The sequence below is a fragment of the Zalophus californianus genome, chromosome X (genome assembly GCF_009762305.2).
Source record: "Zalophus californianus isolate mZalCal1 chromosome X, mZalCal1.pri.v2, whole genome shotgun sequence".
Taxonomy (NCBI): domain Eukaryota; kingdom Metazoa; phylum Chordata; class Mammalia; order Carnivora; family Otariidae; genus Zalophus; species Zalophus californianus.
Window position 1 is genome coordinate 127,651,819 of NC_045612.1, and position 21,455 is coordinate 127,673,273.

The 21,455-nt window shown below is 42.4% G+C and overlaps 1 protein-coding gene across 1 annotated transcript in view; it reads right to left on the bottom strand.

Moving 5' to 3' along the window:
• Positions 1–5,976: 5,976 nt before the first annotated feature.
• The window catches only part of ARSF (arylsulfatase F), a 29,928-nt gene continuing 14,449 nt past the window's right edge, over positions 5,977–21,455 (bottom strand). The window contains exons 6-11 of the mRNA XM_027608961.2: positions 18,635–19,058; positions 15,410–15,546; positions 11,980–12,114; positions 10,182–10,344; positions 6,775–6,896; positions 5,977–6,344 (exon numbers count right to left, since the gene is read on the bottom strand). Of these exons, the coding sequence (XP_027464762.1) occupies positions 5,977–6,344; positions 6,775–6,896; positions 10,182–10,344; positions 11,980–12,114; positions 15,410–15,546; positions 18,635–19,058 (1,349 nt within the window). The remainder of the gene's footprint in view (positions 6,345–6,774; positions 6,897–10,181; positions 10,345–11,979; positions 12,115–15,409; positions 15,547–18,634; positions 19,059–21,455) is intronic.

Sequence of the window (21,455 nt, forward strand, 5' to 3'; positions counted from 1 at the left end):
CACGCAGCCCGCTGCCACCACCATCTCCCCTCCTGTGCCTGTGTCCCGTGTATGACCTCCTTCACCCCCACAGCAGCTGGAGTGATGGCCAAATAAAGACCCGCCCTCCTTAAAAGCCAACACGCCTTCCCTGCCCCTTAGGCACATCCTACAAGCTGCTGTGTGGGACCTCAACCGCTTTTTCCCCATTTCATGCAGGCCTGCAGGGACCCGCTGGAAGCCACCCATCTCGGGTCATAAACCCTAGTTGTATGTCTTTCCTCCACCGCTGGATCCTTGCAACGTCAGCTCCTTCCCATCTTTCAGCGTCAGCCTAAATATAGCTCTTATCTTAGCCATCAGGAGCATTCGCTACAGGTTTATGCACATCCAGTCCCACCTCAAATGTCAGATGCTTTTGATAAGTACCGCAGCTCGTCCCGGAATGCCAGCACAGGTCCTGGAAGACACTTGGCAGGGAAATCACCTGCAGTCAGGGCGGGCTTCCTGATGCACACCCTATACAGTCACACAGAAGCCTGTCCCCCCCGCGACGGCCACACCTGGCTTAACGCTCTGCCATCCCCATCCCACATCCTTAAAGATTTTGAAAGACAGAGCCCAGGGTTTTCATTCCGCCTGGTGCCCCTCAAATGACACAGCCCCGTCCTGACCACAAAAGAGGACACCCCAAGACTGAACTTGCGTATGTGGTTATCGCTCAGACTGAGAACTCACAAAGTAGGTTCAGATACACAAAGCCTGTCTTTGCAACATGCAAATTGTGCATATTTCTTAATTAGATTTTTGGAGCGGTCCCTCAGGCACAGACCTCAATTTGGATTTCGGGGTGACAAGGCGTCTGGATCACTGATTAAAATTCCGCTAAAAAGAAGCAGGGATTTCCTTACAGTTAAGGAAGGATAACGGTGAGGGAGGTATGGTGGGATATTTGCATTTCCCTGGTGGAAGTTTCATTTGCCTTTTATCTAAATGCAGTAGAAATGGCGTAGAACATGCCTGGGGAGGCGGTAGCAAGCTTTCTGAGTCAGAAATCCATATTTCCATCCTGACACGCGTCCTACAGAATATGCCAGGGGAAAATATCTACTGTTGCCTTGGCACCATCCAGAGGTGGCTGGCTAACTGCCCCTCATCCCAAATCCCCCTCCCCGAGGAATCCAGACGAGCCACACGGATTGACCTTCTTGAAGACCTGGGCTGTTTCTGGACACAGCCCGCTGTGTCCTGGACACTCATTCTGGCCAGAGGTTGGGTTTCAGTACCAGAGGCCACATAAATGCTAGCCCTCCGGGTCTTTCCCATCTGCCAATCCATCCAACTGGGGATTTCCTCCAGAAACCCACTGGCATCCAGAGTCACATTTCATGAGAGATTTGGATTTTAAAATGCACTGCTTCTTTAGACACGTTATATCCAGATCGGAAGAGTAGCGGCTGAGTGCAACAAAGCATATTAGAAGTATTTGTGCGCATATCCCAGCTTGAGTTACCGTTCTTTTCCCAGTGCCTGGAACAAGAGGGTCTTAGACAGGAGAAAGGAGACATCTTTGCTCCATGTTTGTCTGGAATCTTCTAGGTGTTCGATTAGTGCTTCACCATTGCCGGGATGGATGAGCAAAACACATCACAGATACTACTTGTAATCAACGTATTATTGCTTAGAAAAATCCAGATGATAATTTATGCACACTGAGTGTTCTCTCCCGTTCTGACTGTGTGTCCTTCTTTAATTTTTGCTTTCTGTGATTCCTGCTAGAAAATTTAGGTCATACTCCCCCAATCCCATCAATTTGAGGGGTGTACGTAACATAATTACCCCTAAAGATGCACAAAGCACGTGGGGGCCACTTTCTTGATCCAGTCAGAGCAGATACATTGAAAGGAGAGTCCGTCCCTTGAAAATTCCCTTTTCAGCAATGGAGTTTAAACTTATGCTACCTTTATTTAAAAAAAAAAATGAAAGAAATGTATACATTTAGAAAGTTGTTTCTTAGGGATTTTGAGTCAGGGATGTACAGAGCTATATTTGTGTGCCCCCTAGTGGTTAAATTAATCTAATGACTGAAAGGATCACACGCTCAGTAAAGCTTAGATTATTAGCTATTAAGGATGGCAGAAAGGAAAGAAATTTTTTATATATAAAATATTTTTAAAGCATTTTAGTTTCACAGCAAAATGAAAAGAAGGTACAGCCTCCATGATACCAACTTAGAAAATAGACATTTTTAAGTTACTATATATCTAGAGAGGATTTTGTTTTATTTTGTCTTATTTTTTTAAAAGATTTATTTGTTTATTTTAGAGAGAGAAAGAAAGAGCACGAGCAGGGGGAGGGGCAGAGGGAGAGGGAGAGAGAGTCTTTAGCACACTCCCTGCTGAGCAGGGAGCCAAACCTGGGGCTCGATCCCAGGACCCCGAGATCATGACCTGAGCCAAAATGAAGACGAGTCAGACGTTTAACCGACTGAGTCACCCAGGCGCCTCTGTAGAGAGAATTTTATGATCTACAACTCCATTTTGAGACAATGGTTAATCCACGGCCGTTTTGACAAACGGCCAAGGCATGAGCCACTTTGATTTACGACATACTTTACATTTTAAAGATTTTATTTATTTGAGAGAGAGAGTGCACGTGAGCAGGGAGGGGGGCAGAGGGAGAGGGAGAAGCAGACTCCCTCCCTGCTAAGCAGAGAGCTCAACACGGGGCTCCATCCCAGGACCCTGAGATCATGACCTGAGCTGAAGGCAGATGCTTAACCAACTGAGCCACCCAGGTGCCTCAAGACTCAGAAATATTCAAATATTCAAATCTTCTCATTTGACCATATTTGACAGAAAAAAAATATTTTTAAAGCAACTTTTGGCATGATTTGTCCTATTTAACAAAAGGTAGTGCTAATATTTTTTAAAGCAACTTTTGGAATGATTTGTCCTACTTAACAAAAGGTAGTGTTACTCCTTCAACCCTTATTTAGACATAAAATGTGAGGGTTGTAATATTGCAATCCAAAGACCATAAAGTTATTGATATGTTTCTAATACCCCAATATGGTGTATATCCTTAAACTTTACAGGTGTCCCTCGGAGATATTGCTGGTTTGGTTCCAGACCGCCTCAATAAAGCTGGTGTTGGAATAAAGCGAGTCAAATGCATTTTTTTGTGTTTTGCTTGTTCGTTTTGTTTTCTTGGTGCATTTAGAAGTTATGTTTACACAATACTGTAAGGCAGATGCTTAACCGACTGAGCCACCCAGGCACCCCAGACAGACCTCATACTTTAACTCAAAAATTTAAAGGTATCTTCAAAACAGCTCTTGGAAAAGCGAATACTTATCTAGTGTTCTGTATGGGGCCATGTGCTAAGTCTTTTATAGAAATTATCTCCACGAATCTTCACAAAAGTGCTGTGATGGAGATCCAGTTGTTACTGGCATTTTGCCGATGGAACCACTAAAGCAGGAGGTAGCCCAAAGGCACCTGACTGGTGTCACTCAATACTCATTAAGTATGTACCGGTGCCAGATCAGAAACTGTACTAAGTGTTTTAATCCCCATGAAAACACTATGCTTACCGCTGACTTAAACTGGTGAAACTCACGCTCAAACCTAAACCCCCTCCTCTTACGTTACGCTGTAAAGAAACAAACAGAATGAACCAGCCGTCGTAAGAGAGGATCTATTTGTAAACCATCCGTTGCTGCCCTTGTGCCCTTGGCTCTGAGTGGGCAAGGGTTGTCTAAAGTCACTTGTAAGGCCTCCTGGGCTGGAAGTCATAGTTGACCTGGTGATGAAGAGGCTGTGGAATCCGGCTGACTGGGATCAAATTTTGGTTCTATCACTTGCTAGCTCTGTGACTGTGAACAAGTTTCTTAATCCCTCTGAGCCTCAGTTTCCTTATCTGTAAAACAAGATTATCCACAGCCTTGTGTGGCTTTGTGGGGTAGGTAAAAGCATCAGTTCTGGAGCCAAACTGCTCAGGTTTGAATCCTAACTTGTGAGTAACTGTGTGACTCGAGATAAATTACTGAATCCTAAAAAAAAAAAAAAAAAAAAAAAGAGCAAGCGCACTTGCTCTCCATGGTGCCCAATGGAAAGTGTGCCCTCAGCTGGACATGGCTTGCTTTTTCCTACAGACATCAGGGCAATGTGTGACTTGGGAACATGGAAGGGACACAGCTAGGATATAACAGGACCCCTGAATCCAGGGGTCACCAACCCGCAGTCTCGAGCAGGTCATCCTGCTCATGCTCCTATGTGGCCTCGGTCAATCCCCTTCATCACGGCACACTCTATCTCCTTCACCCACAAAATAAGGGGCGTTGGTGAGAAAGTCTCAGAAGATCTTTCTCAGGTTATCTTCTGTGACATCCTAAATTCAAAATGAAACGTCTCATAAGGTGGATCATCAAATAAGGATGTGTTGGAAACTGTAGGAAAATGAGTGGTGGAGACATGAATCAGCCTTTTTGTAAATAATCCTCTTATGGATGAATAAGGTCCAAGATGGCTACCTGGGATCACTTAGGAGAAAAACAAAATCCTTGTTCAATATCCAATATAAATACGGTTATTTGTGTTCAAGAGTTATGCATGGGGACTCGGTAGGGTGGTCAGGGGTCTGATATCAGTCCAACAACACAAGCCGTGTTCTGCCGAGCAAGTTACGGAACAATTACAGATAGTTTATTGGTTATGTAGGAGTGTTGTGGATTGAATGGTCTCCCTCGAAAGCATATGTTGATGTCCTCAACCCTATTACCTGTGAACGTTTCCTTATTTGGAAATAGGATCTTTGCAGTTGTTAGGATGACGTCCTACTAATATAATGACAGGTGTCCTTTTAAAGGGAGGGAAATTTGGGGGTGGGCTCACAGAAAGGGAAGAAGGTCCCAAGAAGTTGGAGACAGGGACAGAACTGGTATATCCACAAGTCAAGGGACACCAAGCATTGCTGGCCACCACCAGGAGTTGGGACAGATCCAAGCAGCGAAGGATTCTACCCAGACTTTCAGAGGAAGCACGGTCCTGCCCATGCTTTGATTTTGGGTTTCTGGCTTCCAGCACTGAGAGAGAACAAATCTCTGTGTTTGGAGCCACCATGCTTCTGGCGATCTGTGAAGGCAGCCCTAGCAAACTCAGGCAAGGAGTCATACGTACATCATGGTGATGCAGGAAGAAGGAAAGAAGATCAGAAAAAAGGTTTCCCTCGATATTTCAAGATTAGAAAAAGGTATCCCTCGATATTTCATGTTTTGTGATGCTGTAGTAAATGGTATTTTTAAAAAATGTAACTCCCGGTTGTTCATTGCTAAGATACAGAAATAAAATTCTATACTGGTGACCTTACCCAACTTAATTAGTTGCATAGATTTTTAAGGGATTATCAACACAGGCAATCATTGTATCAGAGCTCTGGCCCATCTTCAGGGGAAAATCCACACAGGGATCCCTCCCAGGCTTTTGATGTCCTACTCTCAACTCAGTTTCTGTGGATGAAAATAAATCCTTTTGGTCTGCTTAACGGCTACTTTAGACTACTTCCTTTCCATGCGCTATGATTTCATCCATTGTTATTTGTCAACTATTCAATTACCCAGATTGCAATTATTTCAATTATTCAATGCAAATTCAATCATAATTTCAATTATGATGCTTTAATGGTTGGCATTTTCCCTTTTCCCAAGCAACGAGTTGGATACACACAGGACCTTACATGGAGAGTTTGCTTTGGAGAGCAGCAGAGCCAATGGGGCCAAAGGATGTGAATGCTTGTTTTCTAGCACCAAAAGACATGTTTAGATACATACTTATCACCAAGAGCAGAAAAGAAGTTAACAGACACCATCACAACCAATGGGCATTCAGTAATCTGGAGCGGTACACAAATCCATTGCCTCTCCAATTCCTTCCTTGAAATTTTGCAGGTGCCAACATCAGCTGATGTTGGCCGCCTGATCTCAATTGTTGCTTCTCCTTACGCCTCCACAGCTGAGGTGCTCCGCTCCGTGTCACACAGACAGAACGGGAACACACCACAGCAAGGCTTCAGCCACGGGTTGTCGTAATTCAATTCTGTCAACTGTTGCTGGACAGGAAGGATGCTTTTCTTGTGTTCCTTCACGGCGTTGGCCACCGTTTGGATCACTACATCAAACAAGGGCTCCGTGTCCTGCGTCAGAGGTGTGGACTCAGAGGGGTCCCTGGTGATGTCGAAGAGCAAAGGAGGGTCATGGTAGGTGACCAGGTTGCCCGAACATCGGCAATAGAGAGTCTCATAGCAGGCTCCGGCTCCCGGTGGCTGGAATACGGGTGTCACGTAATGAACCTTCCACACTGTCTCACCTGGACCAGAAAAGACATGTCAGAGACATCCAACCCCTGTGCCAACTGACCTTGTGCTCAGAAGAAGTTCAGAAGAGCTTGTGTTCTTCTACCTTCTCAAGCATTTGTCCTGGCCTTTCTCTTTGCCCACGAGTTAATGCTCTATATCATTCAATCTTTAGAACAATACTAAGAAATCAAAATCGTGTAGTACAACTTGACATTTGGAAGCATCCATTCGTTCTGCTTCTCAACAGGCATATTTCTTCAAGACATCCCCCCGCCTTTCTAAAGAGAGTGGTTCTTGGGAAGTTTTCCAACAAGGTATTTTCAGTGGTCACCCCAGAATAAAAGGACTGGTCTGGGGGTGAGGGGGAGGGAGAAAGGAACAAAGTGTTGGACTTGAGCGTGGACTTGAGCGACCGTGACCTTGGCATCTGCAGGTACTCACTGTCCTTGGGGTGCCAGCGCACAGCGTGGAGAAATGCGCCACAGTAATGGAACAGGAACTCATGCTCCGAGCGCTGCACTTCACCCTGAAGCAAGGGCATGAGGTTCCGGCCATCAATCACCCTGCAGACACACACAAAGGACATCAGGTGAGGGAGGTGGGCCAGCGAGCTTTTGGAGGGATGCTCCGTGCATTCCATGACATTTCCTGGACCCAGAGCACAGTGGGCTGACTGTTCCAGAAATCCATGCACACTGTCAGGAACATTACATTCTTATGCGAAAGACAGGAAAAAACAAACAAACAAACAAACTCTAAGGTTTTGCAGTGAAATGACAAGACAGAGGAATGCATCAATGTGTGTCCATCTAAAGAGCACTTGGGTCCCTGGCCACAGAAGTTCTCAAAAGCTCAGTGTTCCTGATGACTTCACAAATCAAAATTTCATCTGCAGTTGCCTTGCTACCCTGAAACGTGATCTTGTAGAACCTCTTAGGGGTGTTTGGGTGGCTCGGTCGGTTAAGTGTCTGACTCTTGATTTCAGCTCAGGTCCTGATCTCAGGGCTGTGAGATCGAGCCCTGCATCAGGTTCCGGGCTCAGCTTGGAATCTGCTTGAGGTTGTCTCTCTCCCTCGGTCCCTCCCACTCTTTTGTGTGCTCTCTATAAATAAATAAATAAAATCTTTTAAAAAAAAACGAACCTCTAAAAATCTGATGCTTTTTAACTTATATTAGAAAACAGATCTTCTCCCTCATGTTAGAAAAAAATAAAACCTACCTTGTAATAAAAAATACAATAATAGGTGTCACATCATCCTAAAAATGATAGTAAAAGAAATAACATTGTCTTTATTCTCAGATACAACGATTGCCTGTGTTGATAATCCCTTAAAAATCTATGCAACTAATTAAGTTGGGTAAGGTCACCAGTATAGAATTTTATTTCTGTATCTTAGCAATGAACAACCGGGAGTTACATTTTTAAAAATACCATTTACTACAGCATCACAAAACATGAAATATCGAGGGATACCTTTTTCTAATACTAAAATTTTGTGTGCTGATGCCACAAAACATCCGATAAGAGAACTGAAAGGAGAGAGAAACAATGTTCATAGATTGGAAGACTCAACATTGTTAAGATCTTGATTTTCAACAAGGCGACCTATAGATTTAATGTAATCTCAGCCAAAATCCCAGACGGCTTTTTTGTACAAAGTGAGAAATGTATTCTAAAACTGACATGGGAGAACAATCTGGAATAGCTTAAATAATTTTGAAAAAGAAGAAAGTAGTTTGAGGATTCAACTAAATAGTTCCAAAATTTACCAAAATTTAGCAAGGGTAATCAAGCCAGTGTAGTATGGTCATAAGGGTGCGCAGAGGAATCAGTGAAACAAGAGAGTCCAAGAAACAGACTAATGCATATATCAAGCAATTGATTTTCAACAAATGTCCAAGGTAATCCAGTGGAGGAAGGAGAGTCTTTCTTTAAATGGCACTAGAACAACTGAATATCTAAATGCAAGAAAAATAAAGCTCAACCCATACCTCACACTACATGAAAAATTAACTCAATACGGACCATAAGCCTAAATGTAAAACCTGAAACTAAAGAAACCACCAGAAGAAATCATAGAGGAAAATCTGTGTGTGACCTTTGAGTAGAAAAATGCTTTTTAAAAATATTACAAAAATCACAATCTATAAAAGAAAAAAAGTAAATTGACCCTTATCAAAACTGAAAATGTCTGCTTTTCAGATAATAATGTAAGAGAATGAAGGCGAGCCAGAGATTGGAAGATACGATTGACAAAACACAGATCTGATAAGGAACTTGTGTTCACAATATGTAAAGAACTCTTACAATTCAACAATAAGAAAATAAAATTCCCAATGTAAAAATAATTACGGACAGATGATTTGACTAGACAATTCACAAAGAAGGGACATGGATGGCCAGTACACGGAGAGATGTTCAACATCATTCGTCACGAGGGAAACACATTCTAACACCACCATGAGATTTGCCTACAAGGTTACTATAATGGAAGATGGAAAAGAGTGACCATACCAAGTGTGACCAAAGATGTGGAGCAACTAGAAATCTTACACGTCGCTGGTGGGAATGCCAGATGGGGCAGCCGTTTTGAAAGTCAATCCAAGTTTCTCATAAAAATATATCAACAGTATATCAACACATATTGATAAAATGACCCAGATTTACCACTCTTGGGCATTTACTGCAAAGAAATAAAGCATTGATGTCTACACAAAGACCTCTATGAAAATGTCCAATGCAACTTTAATCATAAGAACCAAGTTTCCTTTTAGAATCTCATGGAGTCCTTCACCTCAGTTGTCCATTAAAGAATAAAAAAAAAAAATATGGGGAATAAAGATAGGACATTTTTAGAGTTAATTCTGAAAAAAATAAAAACCAGATCAATTCTATGAAAGAAAATCCTAATCAGAGCTCAGAGGACAATATTTCTTGAGATCATAATTCTGCATAACCTTTTGTGAGTCCAATATATAAAGTATAGTAATGTCCCAAAGTCAGTGAACCCCACTGATAGACTGGAAAGTTATTTTTATGACTATGATTGGCTCAGTTTAAAAAAAAGTAGATTTCCACTAATATTACTATTTTTTTAATAGGTCATTTAGCTGAAATTGATAAATACACTTCTTAGTAGAGGGGATTTGCATTCTGTTGTTATTTTATATAAATTCTCAATAAATCCTATGATTTGCTAAAAAGAAGGTAAGAAGAAAAAAGAGTGAGGAGGTCTTTCTTTGTCGCTGTTTCTGATTTGCTTCAGGAGGCATTCTATTTTGCTTCAGAAAGAGATGAGGTCCCTTGCATGAAGAAGGACACATTGGAATCTGTGTTTGGACTTACAAGGGACATGTGGCAGAGGCTTGGAGCCGCTGGAATAAGCTTATGAAGAAGTCACCCGCAAGCCTGCCTTGGTCATTTGCTCCCAGGGAGTGGCGCCATGCGATATGAAGGCTCTCCTCTTGCTCAAATTCAAAATAGTCACAACAGAGTTCTAAGGACCCATGGAATGCCTTACCTTCACATCTGCCTTCTGGATCTTGCACAATAGAGTGCAGCAAATCGTTTCTTCTCTTGCATGAGTGTTTTGCCCACCACAACTTCATCTCCAAACTCCCTCTGTCCATTTTCCTCCCCAGAGGAGGCCATCCAGTGTCTGGGATGTGCCATAGTCATTTAAGACTGTTGTCTGCCACACCAATAACGCTCAGTAGACCTAGCCAGAGATGAAACTAAACTTCCCTAGGTACTGGGGACAACGTCCAACCCGTTAAGATAGACTTTGTTGCCTCTGTCCCGAATGCTCTGAGAACAAAGATGATGTGAACGGAGGGTGTGACATCACCTGTCCTGAGGAACCATGCCTCCCGACATAGCCGCTAGCGTGGGGAACACGTCCATTAAACTTGTAGGTTCCTCAATCATTTTCCCAGCTGGCAATCTTCCCGGCCAGCGGATAAGTCCTGGAACACGGATTCCACCTTCCCAGCCGGCCATGCCTTTCCCACCTATAAGGTGAGGTAACAGAGTGCCAGTTAAAATGGTCATGGTAGCAAGACTGCATAGAAATGTAAGTGAGTATCAATGCAGACCATGTGCTCAGAGCCCACCCCATACAGAGTCCTGCAGAACATGTCCGTGGATTTATGTTTCCCTGGGCTGCTGATAGGTTTTTAATTGACTAACCAATCGTATTCTGTATGCAACATTTGTACAGGCTATTTTGTCTGCCTACAACACTGTTACCCCACAAATACACCTGCTACGTCCCCAGCTGCCTTCATACGTTTGCTCAAAGGTACTTTCTCGGTGGCAAACTTCCTTTAAAACGACAGTCCCCCTGCCCACCCCAGAAGTTTTTCTGCTCTTCTTTCCTTTTTTTTGGAGATTTTTACTATCCTCTAACATATCATAGAATTTATATATTCTCTTTTTCCTGGTGTGCCTCCCTCCGCTAAAATGTAAGTTCCATGAAGGCACTGATTCTTTGGTTTTGTTCCCTACTGAATCCAGCAACCTGAAAACAAACTGAACAGAATAGTATAGGTATATGCTAATTTATTACCCCAAACCAGGGTATTATAGAGCATGTACCCAGGAGGCAACAATGACCCTAAGACAAGAGTTATAAACTAGGGTTCCCTTGAGTGAACCAGGAGGAAAGGCCATTCTATGGTCTTAATGGAGTTTTATTAGTTCATTAAATTACTTAAAGTAGAGTTTCAATCACAGCACATGGAGAAATGGAGATTTTTAAAAAGATGTCTTCCTAGGTAAAAATAGAGTTCAATAAGAACACTTTCCCTTATAGGATTTATTTGCTTTCCTAAGTATGCACTTTACTTGTAGAAGCCCTAAAAAAGCAGACATCCATGCCCTGTGGCCAGACTGAGGCAGAGACTATCCCATTCATGCAACAATCATTATTTCCTACTGAATCTGTATTATCATTATTCATGCAAATCTAGGCTGGGTTGTTTTGCATTCAGTGGCAAAACATGAATATTATATTTTCCTCTGGAAAAAGCTTTGACATGTCTTCCAGTAGATAGGATAGCATGCACTGAACATTTTCCAGATAATTTTCTTACCACATCAAGGCGCATACTATGGACCAGGCCAATGTGGTGGCTAACGGAACACGTTTTCATGCACTAACTGCCCTGCCTGGACATGGGGCTGGTATCTGTGCATTTAATTATAAAACCAGACAGAGGCTTGCTACTTTGTGTGCTAAGCCATATCCTCACAAGAGGGCACCCAAGCTTCCTTAATCATCAAAGACACTCTGGGTTTCATACTCTGTACTCTGCCTACCACACTGAATCTTCTATCAACAGCCTTGTACATGGAATCAGTGAGTAGGTAGATATTCAACTCAAAAGCATGTGGTTAAGTTGATGCTTTATCATCTCGCAGGGTGGCCATGGAGGCAGATTTCTAGATGCACCTTCAGCAGAAGGGCTAGCCTCCCCCATAATGTATCATTGGTTACTCACTCCACTTTATTTTACCCAGAGTCAAATAAAATGCACTTGTTCACTTTTTCACGGGTTCGTCTGTTCACTTCATGGATGCCCGTTATCATGAACATGGGAGAATTTATTCACAACCATACCCCACTCCCGATTCCCACTCCTCACCTTTGTATATTCCGTTCCACCCGCCACGCTGGGAATGGCCCACCCGTGCCTCCAAATGCCCCCCGTGGTCTGATGTAAAGTAGACAAGCGTGTGGTTCCTCAGACCAAAATCATCGATGGCACCGAGAATCTTGCCTGAAAGAGTAAAAAAAAGGGACACATATCATGAATGTCATCATGAGCTTTGGGTTATAACGCCAGTCCGACTTGCGGTGCATTTCACTACAAAACTCTTTCTCATCCACGAAGCACCTGCTTCCGGTGGGTGGTGTGTGAGCTCAAGAATAGCCACGTTTTCTGAATTCCTCATCAGTGCCTCATGTTGGACAGATGATTATATTAAATTAGGAGTGAAAATGGATTCATTCTTTACAATTTTACTAGTATTCATTGTTACACTACTATTGCCTAAAAATCATTTATTTTTTATTATGTCTTATTATGTGGACACCAACATTTATACTTTTAACTTATAAGTTATATTGAGCTTTTGCTGATTTTTCTTTTGGGGGTTTCACTGTTTCTGTTCTCGATTTATACAGACTCCTTTATTAACGAATGAAAGCATGTTACATCGTTGCTAAAAGTTCCTCTGCAAGGAGCATCAGGTGAGCTGTTCATGATGCACACTTGTGGTATTTCAGGAAGTTTCGAGGTCTCTGCCTCTCTTGTGACTTCAATGTGTTCTAGCAGCTCTGCGCTCACGTGGTCTCCTCATCCGTGCATGCATCTGGGCCTTCACAAGGCAGACGGGTCTTCTGTGGTATGCCTGTGTTCATGCTTCTTGTCTTCTTGCACGCAAACTTGTCCCATGGCATTAGGACCCACCCTAATGACCTCACCATAACCTAATCCCATCTGCAAAGGCCCTATTTCCAAATGCTGGCACATTCACAGATTCCAGGAGTTAGGACGTGGACCTTTCTTTTGGGGGACACAATGAAACCCCCAACACCGACTTTGCCCAAGATATTCCAACCCTGCCACTCTGAGTTAATTTCCTCCCTGCTGCGTTCTCCTCACTGGACCGTCTCCATGGCCACCTATTTCTGCTTCCCTGATCTGAAAGTCAAACCTTCTGCATGTAGTTTAGTGTTTTAAGTTCTATTTTTTTTTTTTTAGATTTTATTTATTTATTTGACAGCGAGAAGAGAGGGCACCAACAGGGGGAGCGGTAGACAGAGAAGGAGAAACAGGCTCCCCTCTGAGCAGGGAGCCCAACACGAGGCTTGATCCCAGGATCCTGGGATCATGACCTGAGCTGAAGGCAGATGCCTAACCGACTGAACCACCCAGGCGTCCCTTAAATTCTATTCTTGATAACTCTTTCTTTGCAACCACGCAAGTGCATCTTGATCCTTTCTCTTAACTGGACTCCCATCCGATGTCCTTGGGCAGTTTCGTTTCTTATCACTTTGTTCCCATCTGTGTACTTCATCATCATCTTGGTAAGGTGGGCTCCCCAGGTAAGAGTAATGGATACTTTCATTAGAATCACATTAAGCCTCGATATTAATTTTGGAATCCCTAATATTTTATGAGTCACCGTTCCCATCCAGAATCTGGTATATTTTTATTTACTGAAGTCTTCTCTAAGGACTCAGTTGTGTTCTATGTGATCACTTACTTTTTGAACATATTTCTATATATTGATTGTTGATATTGGAGCTGCTATGAATAATACCCTATCACCTATTGTATCTTGAAATGGGTTATTTTTAACATAAAGAAAAAGTATTACTTTTGGTATATATTTCTAACAGAGAAACATTGTAGGACATATATGTTTGTGCATATATATTAAGCTATATATATATATATATAAGCATAATAAACTAATTATAACATTACACTAATTCCATACTAGGAGCATACTGCATAATTATATCAATAACATGTATTATCTCAATGCCTATATTATTATTTATATTATTGCTATAGTATATACTAATATAGCATGCCCTGTAACCTTGAGCAAGCCCCCAATATCTTGTGCCCTTGTTCCCTCATCTGCCAAGAGGGATAACAATGCTGAGTATGGTCCCCATCTCCTAGAATGTTTATGGGGATCCCTCCAGAACACACTTGCATGCCCCATGCATCAGAGGGTTCGTTCAATCAATAGATCCCACTGTTTAACAGTTAAAAGGGCACTTTAACAAATGCATCAGTATGATATCCCAATCAGGAATCAATAAAACTTTCTAACAAGGAGAGCAGCAATTTCCAAGACTTGGGGTTTTGTTTTAGCTTCCAAGGTGGATATTTTGGGGAAAAATAAACGTTTTAGTATTTCTGAAATTACACATCGAAACAGATGATCATTTTTCCTGAAAGCTCAGTTCCAACTGGACAGACAACACATTCACAGCCCATAGGTACCAAAGGTCTGTGAACCTCAGGGACACTCTTTCAAAATATGGCTTTCAAATACCCTGGCTTTTCCGCAAATATTCAGCACACCCATGGATAGCTGTGTCATTACTGAACAGCACGGAAAAAATCCCATGGAGATCAAACCGCACCCAAAGCCCCTTATTTGGTGTCTTAATGCCACATCGTCTGTTTTATTAGCTTAGATATTTTGAAAACCTTGTCTTGATTTAAAATTTTAAAGCAAATAGAATTCGGTTTTATTCTTTGTTTGCCTGTTTTTAGTGATCACACCCGCTACACACACCACACACCCAGACACACACACACATAATGCCTTCTTAAGTGTAGACATCTGTGCCTATGTTTCATTAAATAGTATTTATATTTAAAATAATTTTTAGAGGTGCCTAGGTGGCTCAGTCAGTTAAGCATCTGCCTTCGGCTCAGGTCATGATCTCGGGGTCCTAGGGTCAAGCCTGGCATTGGGCTCTCTGCTTAGCGGGGAGTCTGCTACTTATTTATTTATTTATTTATGAAAGAGAGAGAGTGTGCAGGGGGAAGAGCAGAGGGAGAGGGAGAAGCAGATTTTGCATTAAGCACACAGCCCAAGGCAGGGCTTGATCCCAGGATCTCGAGATCATGACCTGAGCCGAAACCAAGAGTCAGGCATGCAACCTATTGAGCCAGCCGGTGCCCTGGTCAGACTGGATTTCTAAAGCCTCTCTCTGCTTACTAAAATCCATTCCATGACAACATCCTACGTTTGGAGATGATTGTAACCCAAAGCTTCTGTCCTGCCAACACACAAGGCCAGCATCATGTGCTTTGCTGTCTTCCTTCTCAGAAAACTTGAGTCTGATTTGCTAATATACGTATCATGGAAACTCGGGGACTCACAGGGACAAGGCAAGCATTGCGCGTGGTTTTGTGCTGACTTTGTCGCAGGCTTCCACCTGCTACTTCATTGAGGCTGCCTGGGGCGGGGAGGCATGTGTCTGGACGTCCTGAACTATTAAAGCACAGACTTCTGGTCTCCGTAGGTCCCGCCACTTACCAACCATGGAGTCCATCTCCTGCACGTTGTCCCCATATAAACCATACTTGCTGGTCCCGATGAAGTCAGTCGTCGTGGGGAGCGGCACATGTACATGCAGAAAGGAGAACACAAGGAGGAAAGGTCCTTCGCGGTGCCTGGGGAGACATCAATCATTCCGCTTATGAGTCTGCAAAGTCTGCGAAAGGGAACCACACCATTTTTTGTCACACAGACCCAGTGTCCACTCATTATCTGCATGCCCCAGGAGAGGGGATGAAAGCATGAGACAGCCCCTTGGAGAGAACATCCTGGCTGGGGTGGATGCCAACATCCTCCAACATCTGGACCGCTCCCCAGGACATGTGTGGGATGGCTCGATTCTTGAGTGGCCCTGCCTGGCACAACGCAGCTCACAAGCCCATTCAGCTCTGCTTGGCACACTTTTCTCATGGCTGATAAAGTCTCAGGCCAGAATCACACCAAGGGATGGTGGCTCAGGAGTGGTTTCTTAGAAACGCCAACTCTTTCACAACTCCCAAGCAAGCATGGACAGAACAATCTGGGCAAGCTGTCTGCATACCTTCAGGTCTCCTGGGAGGACACAGGAAATGAGGTTGACCCATTTCAAGCCCTGACAAGGTAGGTCATCAGCTAACTAGGGCAGCACACAACACAAATGCCACTCTTAGGGAAATTTCTTCTCTGATGACATATGAAAAAAAGTTGGGTCATGGTGAGCTGGGTTTAATGGCATCCCTTCAAAACTGGTGCCTACCTCGAGGCTCAGAATGTGATCTCATTTAAGAATGGGGTCTTTGGAGATGCAATTAGTGGAGAGGAGGTCATCTTGGTGTAGGGTGGGACCAGAACCCAAGAACCGGTGTCCTTAAAAGAAAAGGATGGTCGGCACGCGGTACTGAGGATTGAGATTATATGGATGTTGCTTAATGTTGCAAAAGGAAATTTGCAGATGGGATTAGGTTCAGGATCTTGAGATGGGGAGATAATCCTGGATTATCTGGTTGTGGACCCAATGCAATCACAAGGGTCCTTGTAAGAGGGACCCCAACACAGTAAAAATCAGGCAAAAAATAGTGTGGATAGGAGGTAACAGAAGCAGTGATGCAGCCAGACAGCTATATATCAAGGAAACCCTGCAGCCCTTCCAACCTGGGACAAGAAATGGACTCTTCCTTAGAGCCTCCAGAATGAGCTAGTCCTGCCAATGCCTCGCTTTTAGCCCTGTAAGAGGAGATTCAGGTTCCTGACTTCCAGCACAGTAAAATAATAAACTTGTGTTGCTTTAAGCCACTCCCACTTGCAGAAATCTGTTCTAGCAGCCACAGGAAACTCACACACCAAGAATCCAGATAAAAGCAATTTCTAACATCCATGAACCTAAGCCACTTGCTCCTGGCCACATCACTAATCAATGGAGTAGCTTCCAAATCTTCGGAGTCCCTGTTCACTTTCCACATGGTGCCACTGTGGATCATATAGACATATAGACACCAACACAGGTTTTGGTGATGGAAGCACATTTTCACACCCCAGCATTTGTTCTTGATGTACTAATGTAAACAGTAAGCAACAACATGTGCAGGTGTCTTCAGACACATTTTAATGTGTCCTTTTGCAAAGAATCTGCACCTCTGTACATATGGAAGTTTCCAGGAAATGAGTTTGCCCTAAAAGAAACCAGCCATTCCATTGCATCTACAAGGCAAAGGTGGTTTAATCTCTCTCAGAGTCTAAATTTGTATTGTGCCCACCTTGGCTATAAGGTAAAGACAAAGCTAGCTACAGATTGCCCAAGATCCTTTGCACCACTAAACAACTCTACTTGCCCGTCAAACACACCAGCTTACAGATCCCTACCGCCAGGATGATCTCATACTCACAAATTCCACCTCTGAAGACCCTATTCCCAAATAAGATCACTTTCTGAGCTTCCAGGTGGACATGAATTTTGGAAGGATGCCATTTAACCCAGCTCACCATGGTACAACTTTTTAAAAAAATTCTTTTTTTCCTTGAGGAGGGCACGTTCTGCATGGAGCACTGGGTGTTATGAACAAACAATGAATCATGGAACACTGCACCAAAAACTAATGATGTAATATATGGTGATTAACATAACAATAAAAAAATTAAAAAAAAATTCTTTTTTTCCCATTCTTCTCATTTTGATATCTCATCAGAGCAGAAATTTTTCAGAGTGGCATTTGCATTATCTGCTGTCCTCATTAGCTGAGGACCTATCTGCCTTGTGCTTGAGTTTCATGCAGTAATGCCTGGTACCCGTTCTTCATCTTGTTCTTGCTCACCTTTGAAGATTTAGTTAACGTGTGTTCTCAAGTATGGCTTCCCTGATATCTTGGAAAGTCTCTACAGTTTGGACTGATAGCACCTGGATTTATGCCCATTAGCTTATTTCTTATCATGGGCTTGTACATCTGTTGTCATTACTAACTGTGAACTTGTCTTTGAAGTCCAGACCCCAGGATGGTGATTGGTAAAGCTAAAGCCTTGGGCAATGTTGAAACGGTGAGTAAAAAATGTGTTCACAGCCTCTTAAAAAAATGCAACAACTGGAGGCCCATAAATGTGACTCCTCTGGAAAGTTTCCAGCAATTATGTTCTGGATGCATTGGGCTTTATAATTATCACCACTGATCTCAGCCGAACAATATCACTTACATACCTCATGCTTAACGATAAGCCCTCTGATTTTGATTTCGCAAAGAAGTTTCTTTCCTAGTAGGAAAACAGTGCAGTGGTCAACTTATTCTACTATCTAGTTTCCTGGAAAATACATTTCCCATTGTGCATTAATAGGCAGACAGTATGCACATAAATGCATATGCATATGCAATATAAATTAACAAGCTGGATTTGTAATTTTGAGTCTAGTGTGAGTCTACCTGTTTGGTCTGACCAAATATGAATTTCAAGACCAATGGAGAAATTGTGATTTTTAATAACAAGAACTCAAACGAGATAGCCCTCCTTAGGTACTGCACGAAGAGTCCAGCTTGCCTCCAAAACATATGGTATTGTATTGTCTAGCCCTAGCTAGTAATATTCCATTTCTTAATTCAATATTGTTCAAATCATCAGCTTTTACCTTAAAAAAAAATGCTCATCGTGTCATGTTTTTAAAAGACTCCTGTCTTTAAAATACTGTGTCTTAAATCCATTAAGATACATGGATTTTTTTTTTTTTTTGTAAATTACCTTTACCTTTCCATAAATGAAATTGCCTCCTTCACCATGATGGAGCCAGCTCGCTCTGCCTTCATGGGCTGTTCGGTGATATCGTGCTCTCGCATTAGGAGGCAATCCCAGTACAGAGGAGATGTGTAACTGGAGAACCAAAAGTAGCCCAGCAGAAAAATAAAAAGAATCATAGAGAGGATGAGGGACCAGGGAAGAGAGATGAAACCACTCAGTTTGGCCAAGGTGAGAGTGAGTGCAGCAATGGCAACCAGCTGCACACAAAACCAGATTTTGTTCTCGATGGTTAGTTCTGTGTCACGAGAGGGATCTGGCCAGCAGGGGTCGATCAGAGTGAATGGCATGCCGTAGAAGTAATCAAACCCATAATGATATGGATGATGGCACTGGTCATGTCGGGACTGGCAGTTTAAGCCTTCATGCCATTTGCCTGAAATTACAAAGAGACAAATAAAGCATAGTATGCTCGCACACCATGAAGACCACGTCAGTACTCTTCCTTCAAAACGAATGACTTGTGCACAAAAATGGAGCAGCAAATAGTTTTCTTTTGCCTAAAAATCTGAGTTTCGTCAGCACCCAATTCATCTTTTGCTCTCCTATAGTTCACAGAAATTTGTGTTAGGATCTGGTTGTGAGTGACAAGATAGGATGAAAAATCAAGGGAGGAAAATACAGTTGTGAGTTTGTAGTAAGGATGTAAACTGGGCAGTTTCTCATTCACAGAAAGAAAAAAATCATAGCAACAAAGATAAATACATGACAGAGACAGGGTAGATTATATGTGGTGGATAGATAGATGAGTAGGTAGATAATTGATATTAGATAATGAGATGTATATGATATAAGATGGATGGACAACAGGGAGTATGGATAGATGATAGATAGATGATAGATAGATGATAGATAGATGATAGATAGATATGGATGAATGATGGAGGATGGATCAAGCATGGATGATAGATGGTTGGATCGTTTGCTGGATGGAAATCCCAGGTCTCCTACTAAAGTTCACTGAACTTTATTTGATAAAACTTGCCACACCTTGAAGAGTAACAAAAAGACCCATGGACATCCTGTTGGCATGTGGACTCTAAGAGAGTATGATCGTGTGTATCTACTAAAACATGAATGGTTCCCTGCGTGGAGTTAGGACTACATGAGGGATGCATGTACTCATATCTCTGAGCACCTGAGGGGGTAAACAGATGAGAAGCAAGGCTATGGCCCAGGTTTTTCTGTCCTGCACCTCCACTAAGATTGTCTCCTCTTATCAATGTGAAATTGGTTACAAAAATTGATTTAAAATGGCGTGCTATGGGAGAGATGGGGTGGCTGGGTGATGGACATTGGGAAGGGTATGTGTTGTGGTGAGTGCTGAGTATTGTGTAAGACTGATGAATCACAGACCTGTACTCCTGAAACAAATATTACATTATATGTTAATAATTTAAAAAATGGAAAAAGTGGAAGAAACTGAGGTCCTTGAAATAATTGTTGAACCCCAGAATTAACCAACTCTGGAATGACCCTACCCCAGATTTATTTTATGTGAGTTAATAAACGTATCAATGGCTTGAAAAAAAATTAAAAAGCAAACAGAAACAAAAAATAACAAAAGTAATGAGAGGGTACTAGTCTGCCATATTTTAAAATAATTAATAAAACAGCATATGTATTTAGCCTCCCAAAAAATAGTAAAATAAAATGACATGTTATTTTCATGCCAATTGAAACCCAGGCTGTGAAATGGGGACAGTAAGTTTAGCTTCCAATGAGTCATCATTGGTTGACATCTATCATCTTTGGCAGTGAGAAAAAAGACATCCGTACAACATCCATGGTTCCATTTTAATGAAATAATGAGGTGGGCAAGAGAACTTATATTGAGAAAATATTCAAGCACAGAGATGCTGAATATTTGGACAAATTTGATTTTATTGTGCAACATTGGCATTAAAACATCTCATGTGTCTCTCAGCCTTGGAAAGAAGCAATTTCCCTATCTTTGAAATTATTCTCAGACATCCCTTCTGCCTGTAAGTTACCAATGATTGCATCAATGTGCAATGCAATTAAGTAGGGATCATGATCATTACCATCCCAATGCAATGCAATCTGGAGACTAAATGCGGACTTAATCATTGCCAAAGGGAGCAGCACAGTTTTCTCTTCTGCATTGACTCTCTTGAGCTGTGGGAGCGGTGAAAGGAGGAGCTAACCCAGGGGGACAGACTGGAAGCGGCCAGTGGAAACTTTCTGAGGCAACTGAAATGCTCCTTATCTTGATCTAGGTGACAGATACAGGGTGTAGACCTTTTTCAAAAGGCGTTTTTTTTAAATACATTTTTTTTTTCTATTTGGGTGATGGATATATGGTGGAGACAAAAGTTGACACTCCATAAGAAGTTAATGATGCATAAAGCTACTTGTGTGTTCTTGAGAGGGCTCGTCACATTTCTTAAATCATACATGGTGAATGAGATGAAGGATTTCAGAGTCAGCAGAGAATAATGTAGTAAGACCATCATAGTATGGTGGGTTCTATGCAAAGATGAAGAACACAGGGTGATACAGAAACACATGGGGTGGCCATCTGGCAAGGTCTGGGGGTCAGGTGGGAAGGGGCCTCCTGTTGTGCCTGAATTATGTCTTAAAAGGATAAACAGGTGCCATTTAGGAAGGAGGGTGTGTGTGTGAGTGTGTGTTGGATGGGGAGGGTCATTCTGATAGTGGGTCCCAGGTGAGCAAAACACAACAATGAAAGAGAGTTCTGGAGGACATGGGGGACACGTTTACTTGAGAAAGACCATATAATATATTAAGC